The sequence below is a fragment of the Argiope bruennichi genome, chromosome 7 (genome assembly GCF_947563725.1).
Source record: "Argiope bruennichi chromosome 7, qqArgBrue1.1, whole genome shotgun sequence".
Classification (NCBI taxonomy): domain Eukaryota; kingdom Metazoa; phylum Arthropoda; class Arachnida; order Araneae; family Araneidae; genus Argiope; species Argiope bruennichi.
Window position 1 is genome coordinate 48,785,585 of NC_079157.1, and position 15,219 is coordinate 48,800,803.

Here is a 15,219-nt window from a genome sequence, read left to right on the forward strand (position 1 = left end):
AAAGGGCAGCCAATATTTCGAGTGAACAAGTTGACTAGTGAGCTACTAGTCTATACTAATAGTAAAGATGAAAACGCGCGCTCGTGCGTACCATACCGTTTGATTTAGGTTACCAAATATGACGCATATATAATTTAGAAATTGGGAATATGCATTTCAGAGAGATTTTCATTGAAATTTTAATCAGTTAAAAATTAAGCTGACTGTTGGCTTTTTTCCGTGATAATTTCCGAAAATATTACAAAAATCAACTTTACACTGTTCAAAATTTAAAACATTGTGTTTTTAATGATACTAATTACTCGTGTGAATTTTTGTTGAATTTTACAAAGTTGAAATGATTTTTTTGCAGGATTTCCTATAGTAAATAGCAAAATTTTTGCATTTTCCCGCAATAACTTCCGAAAACATTATTGTACAAAAATGAGTTTTCCATTCTTTAAAAATCTGAAAAAATTTGTCTTTTTAATAATAGTAATTAAATAGCTGTGAGAGCTTTCCCTGAATTTTGCCAATTTCTAAAAAGTCTTTATTTGTATTGGTTTCTAACAATATATTTATCACATTATTGCTCTGAAATTCAAATTATTTTCATTGTTTCATCATATACTTAATTATATGATTTTCTTCTGCTGCTGAAAGCTAAAGTAGAAAGATCCTGTTTAATATCTGTGTTATTTACATGACAAATAAAATAAAGCTTTGTAATATCTCGAAATTTAGAAGAGAAATGAATTGGATGGATATTATTTTACACTGTCTTCATTAGAAAAATTCATGTACTCGGTAAACATAACTTAATTAAAACAGTTAAAATAATATGCCTTTGAGGAACCATGAAATTAAATATAAACTACACTGACTGCAAATCAGCTGGTGACCTGAAGCAGGAAATATTAAAGACCAGCCGCCTTTGGCGACAAGCCGGTTCGCCAATCTTAATGTTCGTTTAACTTTTAATAATTAAATAGATTGAACCGGAGTTCTTCGCCAAGTTGCGATAACGCGCCAAAGCTGGCAATCTTTATTATGCACTATAATTGAACATCTGCTCCTTTGCTTTTGAACATTTCGCAACGCCGTTGTTGGCGATTTTAAAAAATTGCACCAAGCAGGGGTTTAAACTCCGGTCGTACCATTATGATGAATATATATGTGTGTGTCTGTTAGCTCTCTATAGGCCAGACACCTGTAGGGAGCCAACCTATTTCTGTCAAATTTAGAATATATATATTTTGAAAGGTAAAAATATACACCTAAGAACGGATTTTTTGTTTTAATTAGAATTTAATTAATTAAAAATTAAGCTGAATTTTTGCATTCTTCCGCGGAAACTTCTGAAAATATTACTGTATAAAAAGGATTTATACACAGTTCTAAAATGTAAAAAGTTCTCTTTATAATTATACCAATTGAATAATCGTGGTAATTTTTGTTTAATTTTGCCAATATATATATATATATATATATATATATATATATATATATATTTGTCTAATTTCCAATAACAGATTAAATAGTTATTCTGAAATTCAAGCCGTTTTCCTTGTTCTATCAAATTATTAATCGCATGAATTTCTTTCATCACTGGAAACTAAAGAATATCTGTGCAGTTTAAATGATGAAAGAAAAATTAAATATAATATCGTGAAATTTAGATGATGAACCGGACTTTTAGCGTTTTAATAGCGCTATGATGTTGTGGGACAGTATCCATTAGAAATATACACAATAAATGATTCATTGTTCAATAATAATGGTTCATGTACCCAATAAACATAAAGTCAGTAAGCTAATTAAAATGATACGGATTTAGTATCGGACAATTTGGCAGAATCATGGATGTGAAATTATATCTAAAAAGATTTGATCTAAAAACAAATATAATCAATATTCTCGGAAAACCAGCTGGTCGCCAAAGGCGGCTAGTTAATAATAAAGACGAATGTGTGCTTATTTATTCTTGTAACAGATCTAGATCATCAAAGTTGGCAATAGAACATACACTAAGTGATAAAAATATGCGCCTCGTGGTAATTTTTTTAAAAAAATTTCGATTGGAATTTTAGTTTAGTGAAAAATTAAACAAAATTTTGGTGTTTATTTCTGTTTATTCCCGAAAATACAACAGCGCAAAACTATTTTTAAGCTTTTTAAGACTCGAAAAAAAAAATTTCATTCATGATACCAATTTAATTTTGGTGCAAGTTTTTTTTTCTTCTGAATTTTGGCAATTTCTTAAAAATACTTTTTGTTTAATTTTAAATAATAAATTACATTGTTGTCTTCCAATTCAAACTGCTTTCGTTGTTTCACCAGATATTTAATCGCGTGGTTTTCTTCTGATGTTGGAAGCTCAAGAAGAAGGATTCTGTTTAATGTCTATGTAGTTAAGACAAATAAAAAAAGTTATAATTAACCGTAATTTTCCAAAGACAGAATCAGACAATTACATTTTTGCATATTAACTAAAAAAAACTATTAACTATTAAAACTATTAAATTAATACGGTTTTGATTTCTGTTACAATTTGAAGCTTAAAAATAATTTTGTGAGAAATCGTCAGTATCACACTGTTAAACAAAACAAATATTGTGATAAAACTACATTCCGTATTTCATTCATCTTATCTTTCGCAATTTTAAATAATCATATTTAATTACAAACAGTAAGACAGAGCTCCTATTTCAAAATTTTGCGAAAAATGTGATACATATATGCAGTTAGACTTTAGTGAATTTTCTTGAATTTAGCTTTCAGCGTTTGTTAAATTAATTGTCTTTGCATGCTCACCGACGGGGAGTCATAAATTTCCCTCTTCTTCTGTTTTAGCCTTAGAGAGGTTTGAAATTTGGCGATTCAATAATATCTCGAAATTCAATATTTCGATGATTGCAATACTTCTTAGTGCAGATTGAATATGAGAAAAAAAAATGTCTATTTAATAAAGATTGTTTATTGCCAATCTAGTTTTCGTTAAATTATCATGATATTTTCAAAATTCATTTTCACTTATAATCGCAATAACGCAGACACAAAAATAATACATATTTAACACTTTCACAGATGCGTTATTAAGCCTAATGGTAAATAAATAAATAAATAAAAATTGAAGGGTATGTTCAATAGAAGTGATTGAAAAACAGCAGGCAAAAAAGATATAACTTTAAAAAATTACTATGAGGCATATTTAGGAAATTGCACAAAAAGTTATTGTGAGATTATCAGGCAATTTTATAGGTATTGTGTTACAAGGATATATATGGATGTTTATTGAGGTAAAAATAAAATTTCTATATAAAAGACTACTTTCATATAGCATTAAGTAAATGATATGTTATTACTGATAAAGCAAAATGTGTATCTGATGGTGCTTACAGACATAGAAGAAGATTATATTATATATATATATATAATTTTTTTAAAACTATTTAAAAATATAAGCACTGTTTTCTTAATGACACTAATTTAGTTGCCATGTATTTTCTTTCTTAGATTTTGACAATTTTAAAAAATATATAATTTTCAATAATAATTTTTATTTTGATGACATTCAAACCATTTTCATTGTTTATTCAAAAATTTCATTTAGCATGATTTTCTTCTAACGTTGAAAGTTAAAAAAAGTGCACATAAAAAATCAGAAAATGAAGCTTTATTACAATAGAAGATAAAGTGCAGTTTGAAATTTATTACCCAGACATTTAAGTTTTCAATAGTATTATGATGCCATGGAACTACATTATGAAGATTTATATATGCAATAAACTAAAGAGTTATAAAACTATTAAAGTAGCACAGCTTTAATGTTTGTTACAATTTGATGCTTAAAATTTTTTATTGAGGGAATTATGAATATGAATATCAAATTATGCATAAGATTTTCAATTAATATTAAATAAAACTAATATTCCCGGGGAGCTAGCTGGTTGTCAAAGAAGACCAGAACTTACAATATATAATGTGTTTCAGATATATAGAAAAAGAAATATTTGAACCTCCTCGTCTTGCCCATATTATGTTCAAAATTTGTTACTGAACCTGTAATTTCTGTATTAATATCATATTCTAAAATTCATTTCAACTGGGTAAATATATTTTTTTATCGTTGTCAGACACATATGATTTATGTAGAGTTGTGGGAAAAAAATAAGCCATTCAATTTTATACTGGCACTCTTCGCTGTACAATCATAAAAAAAAAAAAAAAAAAAAAAAAAAAAAAAAAAAATGTTTTTCGTAAGATACATATTCTTAAAGATTCTTGTATTAAATAAAGAGGTAAGGATTAATGAGAGAATGTATAAATCTTAGACATTTAAATATGAAAACAATCCCTTAGCGAAAAAATTCCAAATATCTCCCAATGTTATCAAAGCATAGTAATTTTTTCATGGGAAAACTAATCCATAGCATTAAAAAAAAAAAAAAAAGAAAAAAAAGGAGGTTGCCATAGGAGATTACAAAGTTTGTACAATTTTAAATATGTAGACAAGTGTCATATCTTTTCAAATACGATAGTAGCTTTAAAAGGATATTTTTACTTTTTCTATACAATGATCGACAGCAGAATAAAACAGGGCGGTTCCTCCCCCCTCCCCTCGCGACTGTACATGATATTAGGTATGATTGTACTCACATGTACTTGGGTGGGTATACACAGAGATTTCACATTTATGTGATATTTTGATTCTATTTTGTCAAAAATCTGTTACTGCAACTTTTTGATGATGACTAAACATAAAATTCTCTAAATCTTATTTGAGAAAGTAAAAACGATGCAACAATGATTTAAAATATGTATTATAACAAAGACATCCATAAATATTTCAGTTTTGTATACAAAATGAAGATCCTGAAGCTAAGCGTATCACCTCAGGAAACAAATAATGTTCTTTGTTGATGAAGATTCATTTTCCTGAGTAATTTCGATAACTTCGTACTGTAATCATATGAACGATTGCGATTTCGTTTGATTCGTTCCCTGTAATTATCTCCTGTACCTAAAAATAAAAGAAGAATTGAATTCGTAAATTGTTTCTACAAACATATAAGTTTTAAAATAAGAATATTATACAAAATTAATCAACATTGAGACCTGAAACACTTTCTATCCGAAACAGATCAGCGATAATCATAAAATATATTCGAATACCCATCTGGGATTATCTTTTTTAACATGTCATGTGTGTAATTTCAAGAAATTTTAATTTCTCTTATAGTGTTTATTAAAAATTAATGTAGAATTAAATGATGATGAAGCTCTTCATTAACAATTTTGTCTTGCTTCCTTTAATAATGGATTGTAAAAAAAATCATTTGTGGGTGATGCTGAATATGTACATCCTTTGGTACTTGTTTATTTTGTTGTTGTTTCTTATGGCATTTGCCACGGACAAGTCCGCTGTTCGAAGACAGCCGATTTAAGCCTAAGGGAGAGCGCCTCTTGTTTTTATCGTAGAGCCAACTTGGGCCAAGAGTACGACTTGACTACTCACGCATCACTCATTCGCTTGCACAACCCCTTTTTACAGGAGGGCACATTCACACATCTCACAGGTAGAACAACGGGAGAACAACCATGCCCAAACCGGGACTCGATCCCGGGACACCCAGAACACGGGAAAGATGCGCTACCCCTATGCCAGGACGCCGGCCTTGTTTATTTTTATTGTCTCAACGATGAATCGCCAAAAAAAGCAAACAACCGCCAAATTGGCAATTGGTGACTCAGCGTTGGTGATTTTGTCGCACTCTAATTGCCAAGTAAACTGGAGAATGCAAACATCGAGGCAACTTATATATAATGGAGTTTGCCGATCTTGGCATAATCTGAAAATCGATAAATAAACCTAGGTGGCTGATAAAATAAATAATTCCCTTTCATACCTCCGGTATAAGGGCGAATGATTTAACACATTGTTTACATGAGTTTATCTGAAAAACTGATGGTGTAATTCGTCACAGAGGACTCTATAGCAAGTTGGCAGAGCTATGATGATGATGTAGCAACCTACTTCCACTAGTCTTACCTACATTTGATTTAATTTAAGATCTTAATATATTTGATTTAATTTTTGATTTCATTTCATTAAGATTAATTTTAATTAACAGATATGATCACGGAAATCTGTTATATATAGAACCATTTATTTTGAAAATGTCGCAAGTCCATTTTTTGTTCTTTTTCCGAGGAAATTTCGCATTCAATTGTTTTGATTCTCTATATATAAAACGCTAACGTATATAGCTTACTTAATTCCTACACTGAATGTTTTTGCAGTTCAACTTGATTCAACGCTTCGCTAATCGCTTACAACTATCGCTTTAGTATAGTTGTAAAATATTATTTAGAAATACTGTGGAGAGGGCTATCCTTGTCAATAAAAGCTCCATTCAGACAAAGAAAAGAAGATGCAAAAGAAATAAAGTAATAGACTTCAAACAGAAACTTAATCGAGGACGAAAATAGACAACCGTCGTCAGATGGGCAATCGTTATTATTTATAGAAACTGATGATCTTATCTTCCAAAACTGTAATTCCATAAAGCTGGTTTTTACATTAACTTAAAACTAAAAAAAATTAACTTTTTAATATATTAATTTCATTTCTGAACAATTTGTTCTTTATTTTTAATAATTTCTTTTAAATGAAATACACAATTTGTTTTTAATATTATGATGAAATTCAGATGTATCTATTAAAATATTAAATCTTGTGCCGGTGTCCTTGCATAGGGGTAGCGCATCTTCTCCGTGATCTGGGCTTCCGGGTTCGAATCCTGGTTCGGGCATGATTGTTCTTCATCTGTGTTCTATCTGTAAGGTGTATGAATGTGCCCACCTGTAAAAAGGGGTTGTGCAAGAGAATGTGCGAGTTTCATCTTCATATGAGCTAGGAGTCAGACTTATGCCCTCGGGTGCTTGGGGCTCTTTAGCCTCAGAAGCTACTGCACCCCCTTTTCGTGGTAACGCGAACACGACGTCATCATTAAATCTTGTGGTTTTGCCAATGCTAAAATTAAGGTTAAAAAATTGCTTCCTTTGAACCTTTACTCTGAAATATGATTTTCAGTTTTTTTTATATACACTTTTAGATTTCCAACCAATAGTAATGTTTAAATACATTGATTCAGTTCGTTTTTTTATTGTATCATATAATAAGGAGAAAAATATGTATTCCATATTGATGGTTTAATGGCCTAAAAAGTCAATATCTAGGCGAACAACCTGATCCCAAAGCCGGCTTGTTTCTTTTATTGGAAAGAAATTATCCGGCTTTGTTCCTATAGAATAAAAAAATGGCCATTTTTTATGATACTAAATATTTAGCTATAAATAAAAAGTTTGCGTTAAATTAAATACATATTATGTAATACGTAATTAAAAATGTATGTTCTCACACCACTGTCAAAATAAACAGTCTAGTTCATTTTGAAAGTTAGCTGGAACTTTGAAAAAATAGCAACAACATTCCGAAATTTATTTTGTAAGAGCGCAGAAGAACAAGACTTATGGAAATTATAGTTTTCCAAAATGAAAAATTGATAACAAAAATCTATGGTATCTAAAAGAATTAAAAATGAATCACAAATTGAAATGTCAAGTAATTACTTTTCTTTAATCTCCCAAGTGCTGTTAAATATTTACATGGATCGTTAAAATTCTTGCTGCTTTCTTACTTAACATAGATTGAGAAAAATTTAAATCATTGTATTACAGGTATGCGCAAAAATTATTTACATAAAAAAGATTAGAAAAAAAAACTTGAATGTATATCTTACATTTTTCTTTGGTAAAATATGTAACTTCCAAGTCCTATAATTCCTATCGATAGGATGACGCCCAATGCTATAGAAGCACCACGCCACTGAGTTTCTGAAACGAATTAAAATCCACTTATTTAAAATATTGATTGCCGACTGACTGATAAAAAATTTCAAATATGCTTCCAAAGAACTGGGCCATTCAACTATTCAATCAATATCTTTATGAACAAATTCATTTTATTAATGGAAATACATTTCTTACCTTCTTTGTTGCAAGTAGCATACTTTGGATTGTAATAGGGGCCTGATATAGCCGACGTAGGGTAGTATCCGTTTTTACACTGACAATCATAGCTACCCAGAGTGTTTATGCAAACTGTGTTGGAACCGGTGCAGGGGTTGTCGCTGCATTCGTTTATATCTGTCAAGAAGAAAAATATCGTCAGAAAAAAAATTGTGATTTTGCATCTACTCTGACAAGAATATGGGATTTTTCAAAAATTTTTTCTGAATCTGGAGAACTTAGAAAATCCATAAATTGGCAACTCCGACCCGCCACTAAGGCACACGGGAAGATCTGAATTACCAGACCACTGCGATAGCATTGGTGGGAACTAATGTTGTGTCCTCAGGGCCATCACCGACCACAGTACAACATCTCCTGTAGAATGCGCGTCCTATTATCGGTAGGAGGTAGCCAATCCTACACTATTTATGTTCCACCTAGGAGGCAGGAACCAATCACCATACCGGAAGCTTCTCATCTTAATGTTATATCTGAGTATATTATATCTGATATCTGAAAATATCATTTCCAATCTCATCATCATATCTGAGGTGCCCTTTAATGGAAGAAAAAATGAGTAAACGAAAAATTGTCCCGTCTAAATTTCCAACTATAGTAAGTTTTAGGCTTAGAGTCGTGTTAGAAATAAGAAAATTATTAATTTTAGAGCAATATTTCTTTCCATTGTTAAGTTTCTATCCTAGCTTATAGAGATCTGAAATTTTGATGTCAAAACAACATTTAGAAATTTATATAACTAGTGTTTTACTTATATGGGCGATCACATTTACATAAATATTGATACCGTAAATAGAAATACCAGTAGATAGTCAGTCAATTAATAGATTTGATCTAAAATTTTAATCGATATGTACAATTTTAGTCATAAAATATATACCAAATTCTATTGACAGAGCTGTTTCAGATTTTAACAGTGCTTTCATGCACGAATGTGGAAGACAACAGATATTTTACTGACAGATTTCGTCAAAATGAGTTTTGGTATAAAATCTACGTACTAAATTTTATAGCTCTAGTTCGTTGTATCTTTTAGTTTGCGTACTCACAAACTTATAATAAAATGAATTTTAAAAGGTAGTAGATATATCTAAACAAGCCCGTTTGTAACTTTTGGCGAAATATAGATTTTTGGCGTAAATCTAGCATTTTTACTGAACGATCGTAAAAATATGTATTTTATACTTCCTTTTTTCTAGTGATCAGAACCAAAATTTTGGGATGAAAAAATAATGGTCACAAGATCAGATACCGGAATTTATTGATTTAAGTTCATTACGCTTATCAGTTATTGCGTCTACAAACATGCGAAAGTACAGACCGACAGATTGGTTAACTCTTTGCAAGATTCGTTAAAGAGTTGACAAGAATCATCTGAATCGGGGTGTTAAATCCCCCAACCAAATTTTATACAGCCCTTAGCGTTTTGCATTGATTGCGTTTACTTGTATTCAGACAAACTTTTCTGAATAGATTTCGTTCAAAATTTGACAGAAATCTTCAAATTCAACCTTAAGCTTATATACCAAATTTCGTCAGTCTGGCTCTATTAGGCATATTTCACCCACTCAAATCGTTTTGAGATAATGTGTACATACAGAAACAGATATAGTCAGATCACCGACTCTCCGACCCGTCCGAAGGCATACGGATAAATAGTACTGAATGACCGGACCGACATAATAGCAACATTGGCGGAAACTGTGGTTGAGACCTAAGGGCTATCACCGGCCACGGAAGAACCCTTCCCGAAGGAAGTACGTCTCTTCATCGATGGGAGGAGCCAGATCTCCCGCCTATGTATATACCCACCAGGGTGGCGAGATCCAACCACCATACCGGAAGCATCTCATCCTCATTTCGAGGTGCCCCCCGGGGGTTAGAAACAGATATAATCACAAAAATCTGTTTTTCGAATTCAAGGAGTTTTGAAATATGGAAATTCGTCGAAATCAGGAATTTGAATTTTTTTGTCGATTACAATACTTGCTTTAGTCCTCGTATATGAAAAAGTGGAAAAGCTCTTTGGGAAAATTCTAAAATTTTATTTAATTGCTTGTGGGATTACTTCATAAATTGCATTTGATCTTTTCAGTTTATTTGATTACCACCTGTTTATAAAAGGCTTTTAGAAAGTATCTTGTAAATTTTAATCATGATCGGATGATGACGATGAATCCTGAGCTGGAGCCCTACGACCCACGGTAATTGTTTTTTAAGAAATAACTATAATTGTTGAATCAATTTTGAACTTCAAGAAATTTATCTCATCCTGTTTTCTCACTTTTCTCGATGAATAGATAACAGATGGACAGACCGCAGTTCCATCTAATGGAATAATGAGCCATTACTATGGCACTTGGAGTCTATTGTTTAAAGGTAAAATCGTCCTTGGCCGTCCCGCTTTATTTCCACCAATGAATACCCATTATCGCATTATCGTTTAATGTCTAGCCCTGAAAATGGAAAGTTGAAGTTGTTAAATCTCAATATTTGTATCATCTTATTTGAATAATTCTGCATTCTTTCTGAAATAACACTAGCATGATTTTATCATTCTAAAGTATTGAATGTAATCAAAAGATCACTTCAATTTATACTTGAATAAATAAAATGTCAAGAGAGTTACAAAGAACAGAAAAATTTTATTTGCCGTATTAACACTCAGTTTTTTTACACTGGGATACTGGTGGCAAACTTCATAGGTTTTATTTACTTTCTGTTAAAGTACAGGCCTTGTATTTCTATTTCTAAAACTTTTTGACTACATCAACATGCTTATATTTGATTTAATACCATTTCTTTCTTTTTAAATAAGGCCATTTGTTTATTTTAAATTATAATTTGTTTTGACAGCGAACAATTTATTTGTAAATTAGTGATCCCATTTGTCAGTCCTTCTCATTTCATTGTATAGTCAAAGATAATCTGTGGCGGTACACTAATTAATCAAATGGGCAAATAAAAATCGGTTCATGAATGATTATTAACATAATGAAGAATAGCAATATAGTAATAAAGACTATGGAAGAAAGGTATCAAAGTTATGTTCTAACTTTTATATATTTTGATATTGAAATTTTGATCCACAACAAGGTTTTTGCGTATTTTTTTTCTTTTTCAATTCCTACTATTAGTTCACACTCTCCCTATATATATTTATAAATCTTGCTCAAATTTTCAATTGTTAATAAAATACTTTTTATTCCATTCAAGTTCAAATACATTTTTTAAAACTTGTAGTGATCTTAATACAGTTTTATTTTAAATATTAATTAATTAATTATTAAATTTAATTAAGTTTTAATACTTTAAATAGAGTTTTTTTATGAAAATTGAAATCAACAGGCAGTAGCTCAATCGATAAAATGCAAGGATTTCAGTATTTTTCACGTGAAGGTGAAGAATGCGAGTTCAATTCTTGCGAAAGTAGAAATTGACTTAAAAGAATTTTTTTTTATATTACTTGTTTTTTCAGCATTTGAAGTATATAAGAAGTATTGAAATCGCCAAAAATTTCCAACTCAAGATTCTGACTTATCTCCACGTTTCAGACTTCCTTGACTTCGAGAAACACATTTTTGTTTTATGTCTGTTTGAGTACATGGAAAACGATTTGAGCTAGACGGATTGTAAATTCAAATGTAATCTTTCACAGGAAACATGTCTGTCTGACTGTTCGATTACAAGTGAACTCTATAACTCCAAAATGTAAAGAGCTAAGAATGTAAAATTTGGTACACAAGCTTAGAATATAAAATATAGATTCTTAACAAATTTTAATTTAAATCTGTCAAAGGGTTAAGCATCTATTGTTATATACTTTCGTATGCTTGTAAACGTTGAAACTCAAAAAAAAAAAAAAAAAAAAAAAAAAAAAAGGCTTTAAATCAATTAAATTCGGTATGTTGTGAATACAATTATATTTTTGTGTCAAATTTTAGCTCTATTCGATTGGCAAAAAAGTGTTCCAAATACATATTCACACGATATATTTAGTAAAACTGTTCGCTTTTAGCCAAGGATCTATATTTCGTAACTATTATTCGTTAATGATATGCAAAGCTGCGCGGTCTTACTCAAGAGTTATAATTATAAGCGGGGGTGGGGTGAGGGTAGGGGATTAGACTTTACTTAGAGAGTCTGCCATAAAGTTTCGGGGAAACTAATTACATTGGCTATTTCATTATTTGTGGTGATGTTCATGCAGAGTGTTGTATAAAGCATTTCATCGCTTTTAGAAAAATAAACTCTTTATTACACTAACAACTATCGGAACATAGCTGCTTATCGCACGTATACACAGAACGGGGATTCCCCGGGAGAAGTATTAACATAGATTGTATTAGGGAAAGTAGATAGGTAGCGCTTTAGAATGACATGAATAAAAGATGGCGCTACGATCACTACAATATCGCCAAAGATAATCTTAGGGAATACTCTAATTAACCAAACTCTGATAACAGGGCATGAAAATTGTTTCATATTAGTTTATTAACATAATAAAGAATAGCAATATATCACAAAAGAACTGTGGGTAAAAGGTATCGACACATATATTTTAACTTTACATGTTTTAATATTGAAAGCTTGAGCCACAGAAAGATTCTTGCATTTTTTTAAAATGAAGACTCAGAAAGTACAGTAGCAGGAAGTTTTAAGAACTGGATGTGATTTCTTACCAAAAGTTCTCCATTATAGATGGTCGCAGGAAACGTTAACAAATCCTTTTTAAGAATGTAATAAAAATTGTCAAAAATAACACATTTGGTGATTAATCACCGAAAAAATTAAGTTAGCAACCGTATCTTATTCTTAAATCTGAAGGGAAAAAAAATTAAATGGAAAATCCTAGTTTATTATTGGGTAAGCAATCGTTAAAAATTTACTGAAAGAATCTGTGACTGAAAAATCTAAGATTTTTTAATGTGAAATTAATGTGATTAAATGTGAAAAATCTAAGATTTTTTAGAGAAAATCCTTTCACTGCTATGAATTCTATTGGTTCGTTTATTATGACTAATGAAGTACCTAGTTGTAAATAAACATTAACATGGAAATCTCCTGTACCTTCGCATCCGAATTGCTTTGGATCTAGAGTAGGGTTGGACACTTTGAATCCTTTCTTACATTCGCACCTGTAAGATCCTGGAAGATTAAAGCACTCGGTATTGGCTGGACAAGACGACGAGTTTAAACATTCGTTGATATCTGGAAGAAATAGTTAAAAGGTTTATTCAGAAATTCTATACGAAAAGATGAACTTAAATAATTTATTTAATGGTGACTAATAAAAAATCAAATGCAAGAAGTGTTATTAAAATATATTTATTAAATGTTGAAATGAATCAATATAAAAAGGTTTTCACCTTTTAATATTTACTTTTAAAATCAAATATAGTGAATTTTAATTGAAACAAATTATCAATGTCTGATGTCTAATTTTCTAGTTATTTCCAAAGAAAATAATATTTAGGAAAATATATTGATTATACAATTTATCCCTAACCGGTAATCACCTCAAGGGATAAGAAGCTTCCAATATAATGGTTGTTTTTTGCTACCTTGGCGGAAACAAAAATATGTGGGTTTGACTATCCTTTAACGATGAAAGGACGTGCCTTCTACGGGAGGGATTGTACCGTGGCCGGTGATGATCTTTAGGACTCAACCGATATTCCATTAATGCCGTGGTGGCGTTCCGGTCATTCAAGATTTCTGTATGCCTTTGAGCGGGTCAAAGTATTCTCTTAAGATCTTATTATTCTGTTTGAAATATTTTTGTAATGACTTAACCGCTTACCAGCCATTAATTGCCACCCATCAAAAAAAAAAAGATCGCACGCTAATAGGCTTTTTTCATAACTAAAACCGACTCTATTCTCTAATAACATTTTAATACGTAATTATCTGATTTTTCACTTTCTGTTTTCTCATTTAAACTTGGAGAAAAACTATAGAAATTCTTCAAAATGTGCTTATTTTCCTCAAAAATTAATAATATTTTTTCAAGTTATCTCATAAATAAAATAAAATAAAAAAAACCGCTCTGATAGCATTTTGATCTGTATTGCAAAGGCATTACGCCTCAAATAGCTGAAGTCTTAAAGATCAAGGAGTTTTAGTTCAGAAAAGTCTTATGCGCACGTGTGTATATTATATTATATTATATTATATATATATATATATATATATATATATATATATATAGTGTTTGTGTGTGTGTGCGTGCGTGCGTGCGTGCTGCGTGTGTGTATTAGACTATAATATACGGCAGCATCACCAAACTAGATTTTTTTATGGCGATGACTCGCCAAACATAGTAATTCAACTAATTTTTCTATAATTCGAAAATTCTAAATTTGGATTAACAGCCTTATTTGCAAGATTGCGGACATTGGCGACTTTTAAATGTTTTTGCACGATTTGACCCTTTTGGCGGGAAACGGTAACTTTAGTTTTTACGAGATTTGAAATCATTGTTGGCATATGTATGTGCAAAACGTGTTGCAACAGATTTCTTTCCCTAGTTATTCTAATAATCACATCATCATTGATTTTATATTAAAGAGTCATATGCCTTACCTTCGCAGAAGTCATTTTTGGGACTTTTGTAACCTACTGGACAATGGCACACTTTTTTGGATTCCTCAAAGAGACACACAGAGCCGATTCCTCTCATGTCAGGAGGTTCGCAGTCACACCCTAAGGAAGAATTAGAAAATATACTCATTTAAATGGACCATAAAACTTACTCCATTAAAAAAGATATGCTTAATTTTTACAATGATATAACATTTCAAGCGATAATTCGAAGCAAAACTACAATTAAAAATAATTCTAAAATGCTTGCATTCTTTTCATTTCAACATATGAACGTTCAAAATGCTTACTATTCTCTCTACTTCCTTTCATGTGTCCAGTTTGCAAATTCCAACCAAATTAAAAGAAAATAATATAAAATTAGATTCTACTATATATATATATATTGCCACGTAGGTACTTTAGTGTGGAACTCAATAAAACACACAAGAAGTAGAACTAAACCAATTTATTAACTCAACTCAGAACACAGTGACCAACAGATCCTCTGCTTTTATACTAGCAGGGAAAGTTCCAGAATACTTTTCTGGAGACAGTAAGAAA

The 15,219-nt window shown here is 30.8% G+C and overlaps 1 protein-coding gene across 1 annotated transcript in view; it reads right to left on the reverse strand.

Annotated features, from left to right (window-relative positions):
* Positions 1-4,784: 4,784 nt before the first annotated feature.
* The window catches only part of LOC129976201 (neurogenic locus Notch protein-like), a 68,354-nt gene continuing 57,919 nt past the window's right edge, over positions 4,785-15,219 (reverse strand). The window contains exons 17-21 of the mRNA XM_056089650.1: positions 14,659-14,778; positions 13,144-13,284; positions 8,032-8,190; positions 7,785-7,878; positions 4,785-5,002 (exon numbers count right to left, since the gene is read on the reverse strand). Of these exons, the coding sequence (XP_055945625.1) occupies positions 4,990-5,002; positions 7,785-7,878; positions 8,032-8,190; positions 13,144-13,284; positions 14,659-14,778 (527 nt within the window). The 3' untranslated portion in view covers positions 4,785-4,989. The remainder of the gene's footprint in view (positions 5,003-7,784; positions 7,879-8,031; positions 8,191-13,143; positions 13,285-14,658; positions 14,779-15,219) is intronic.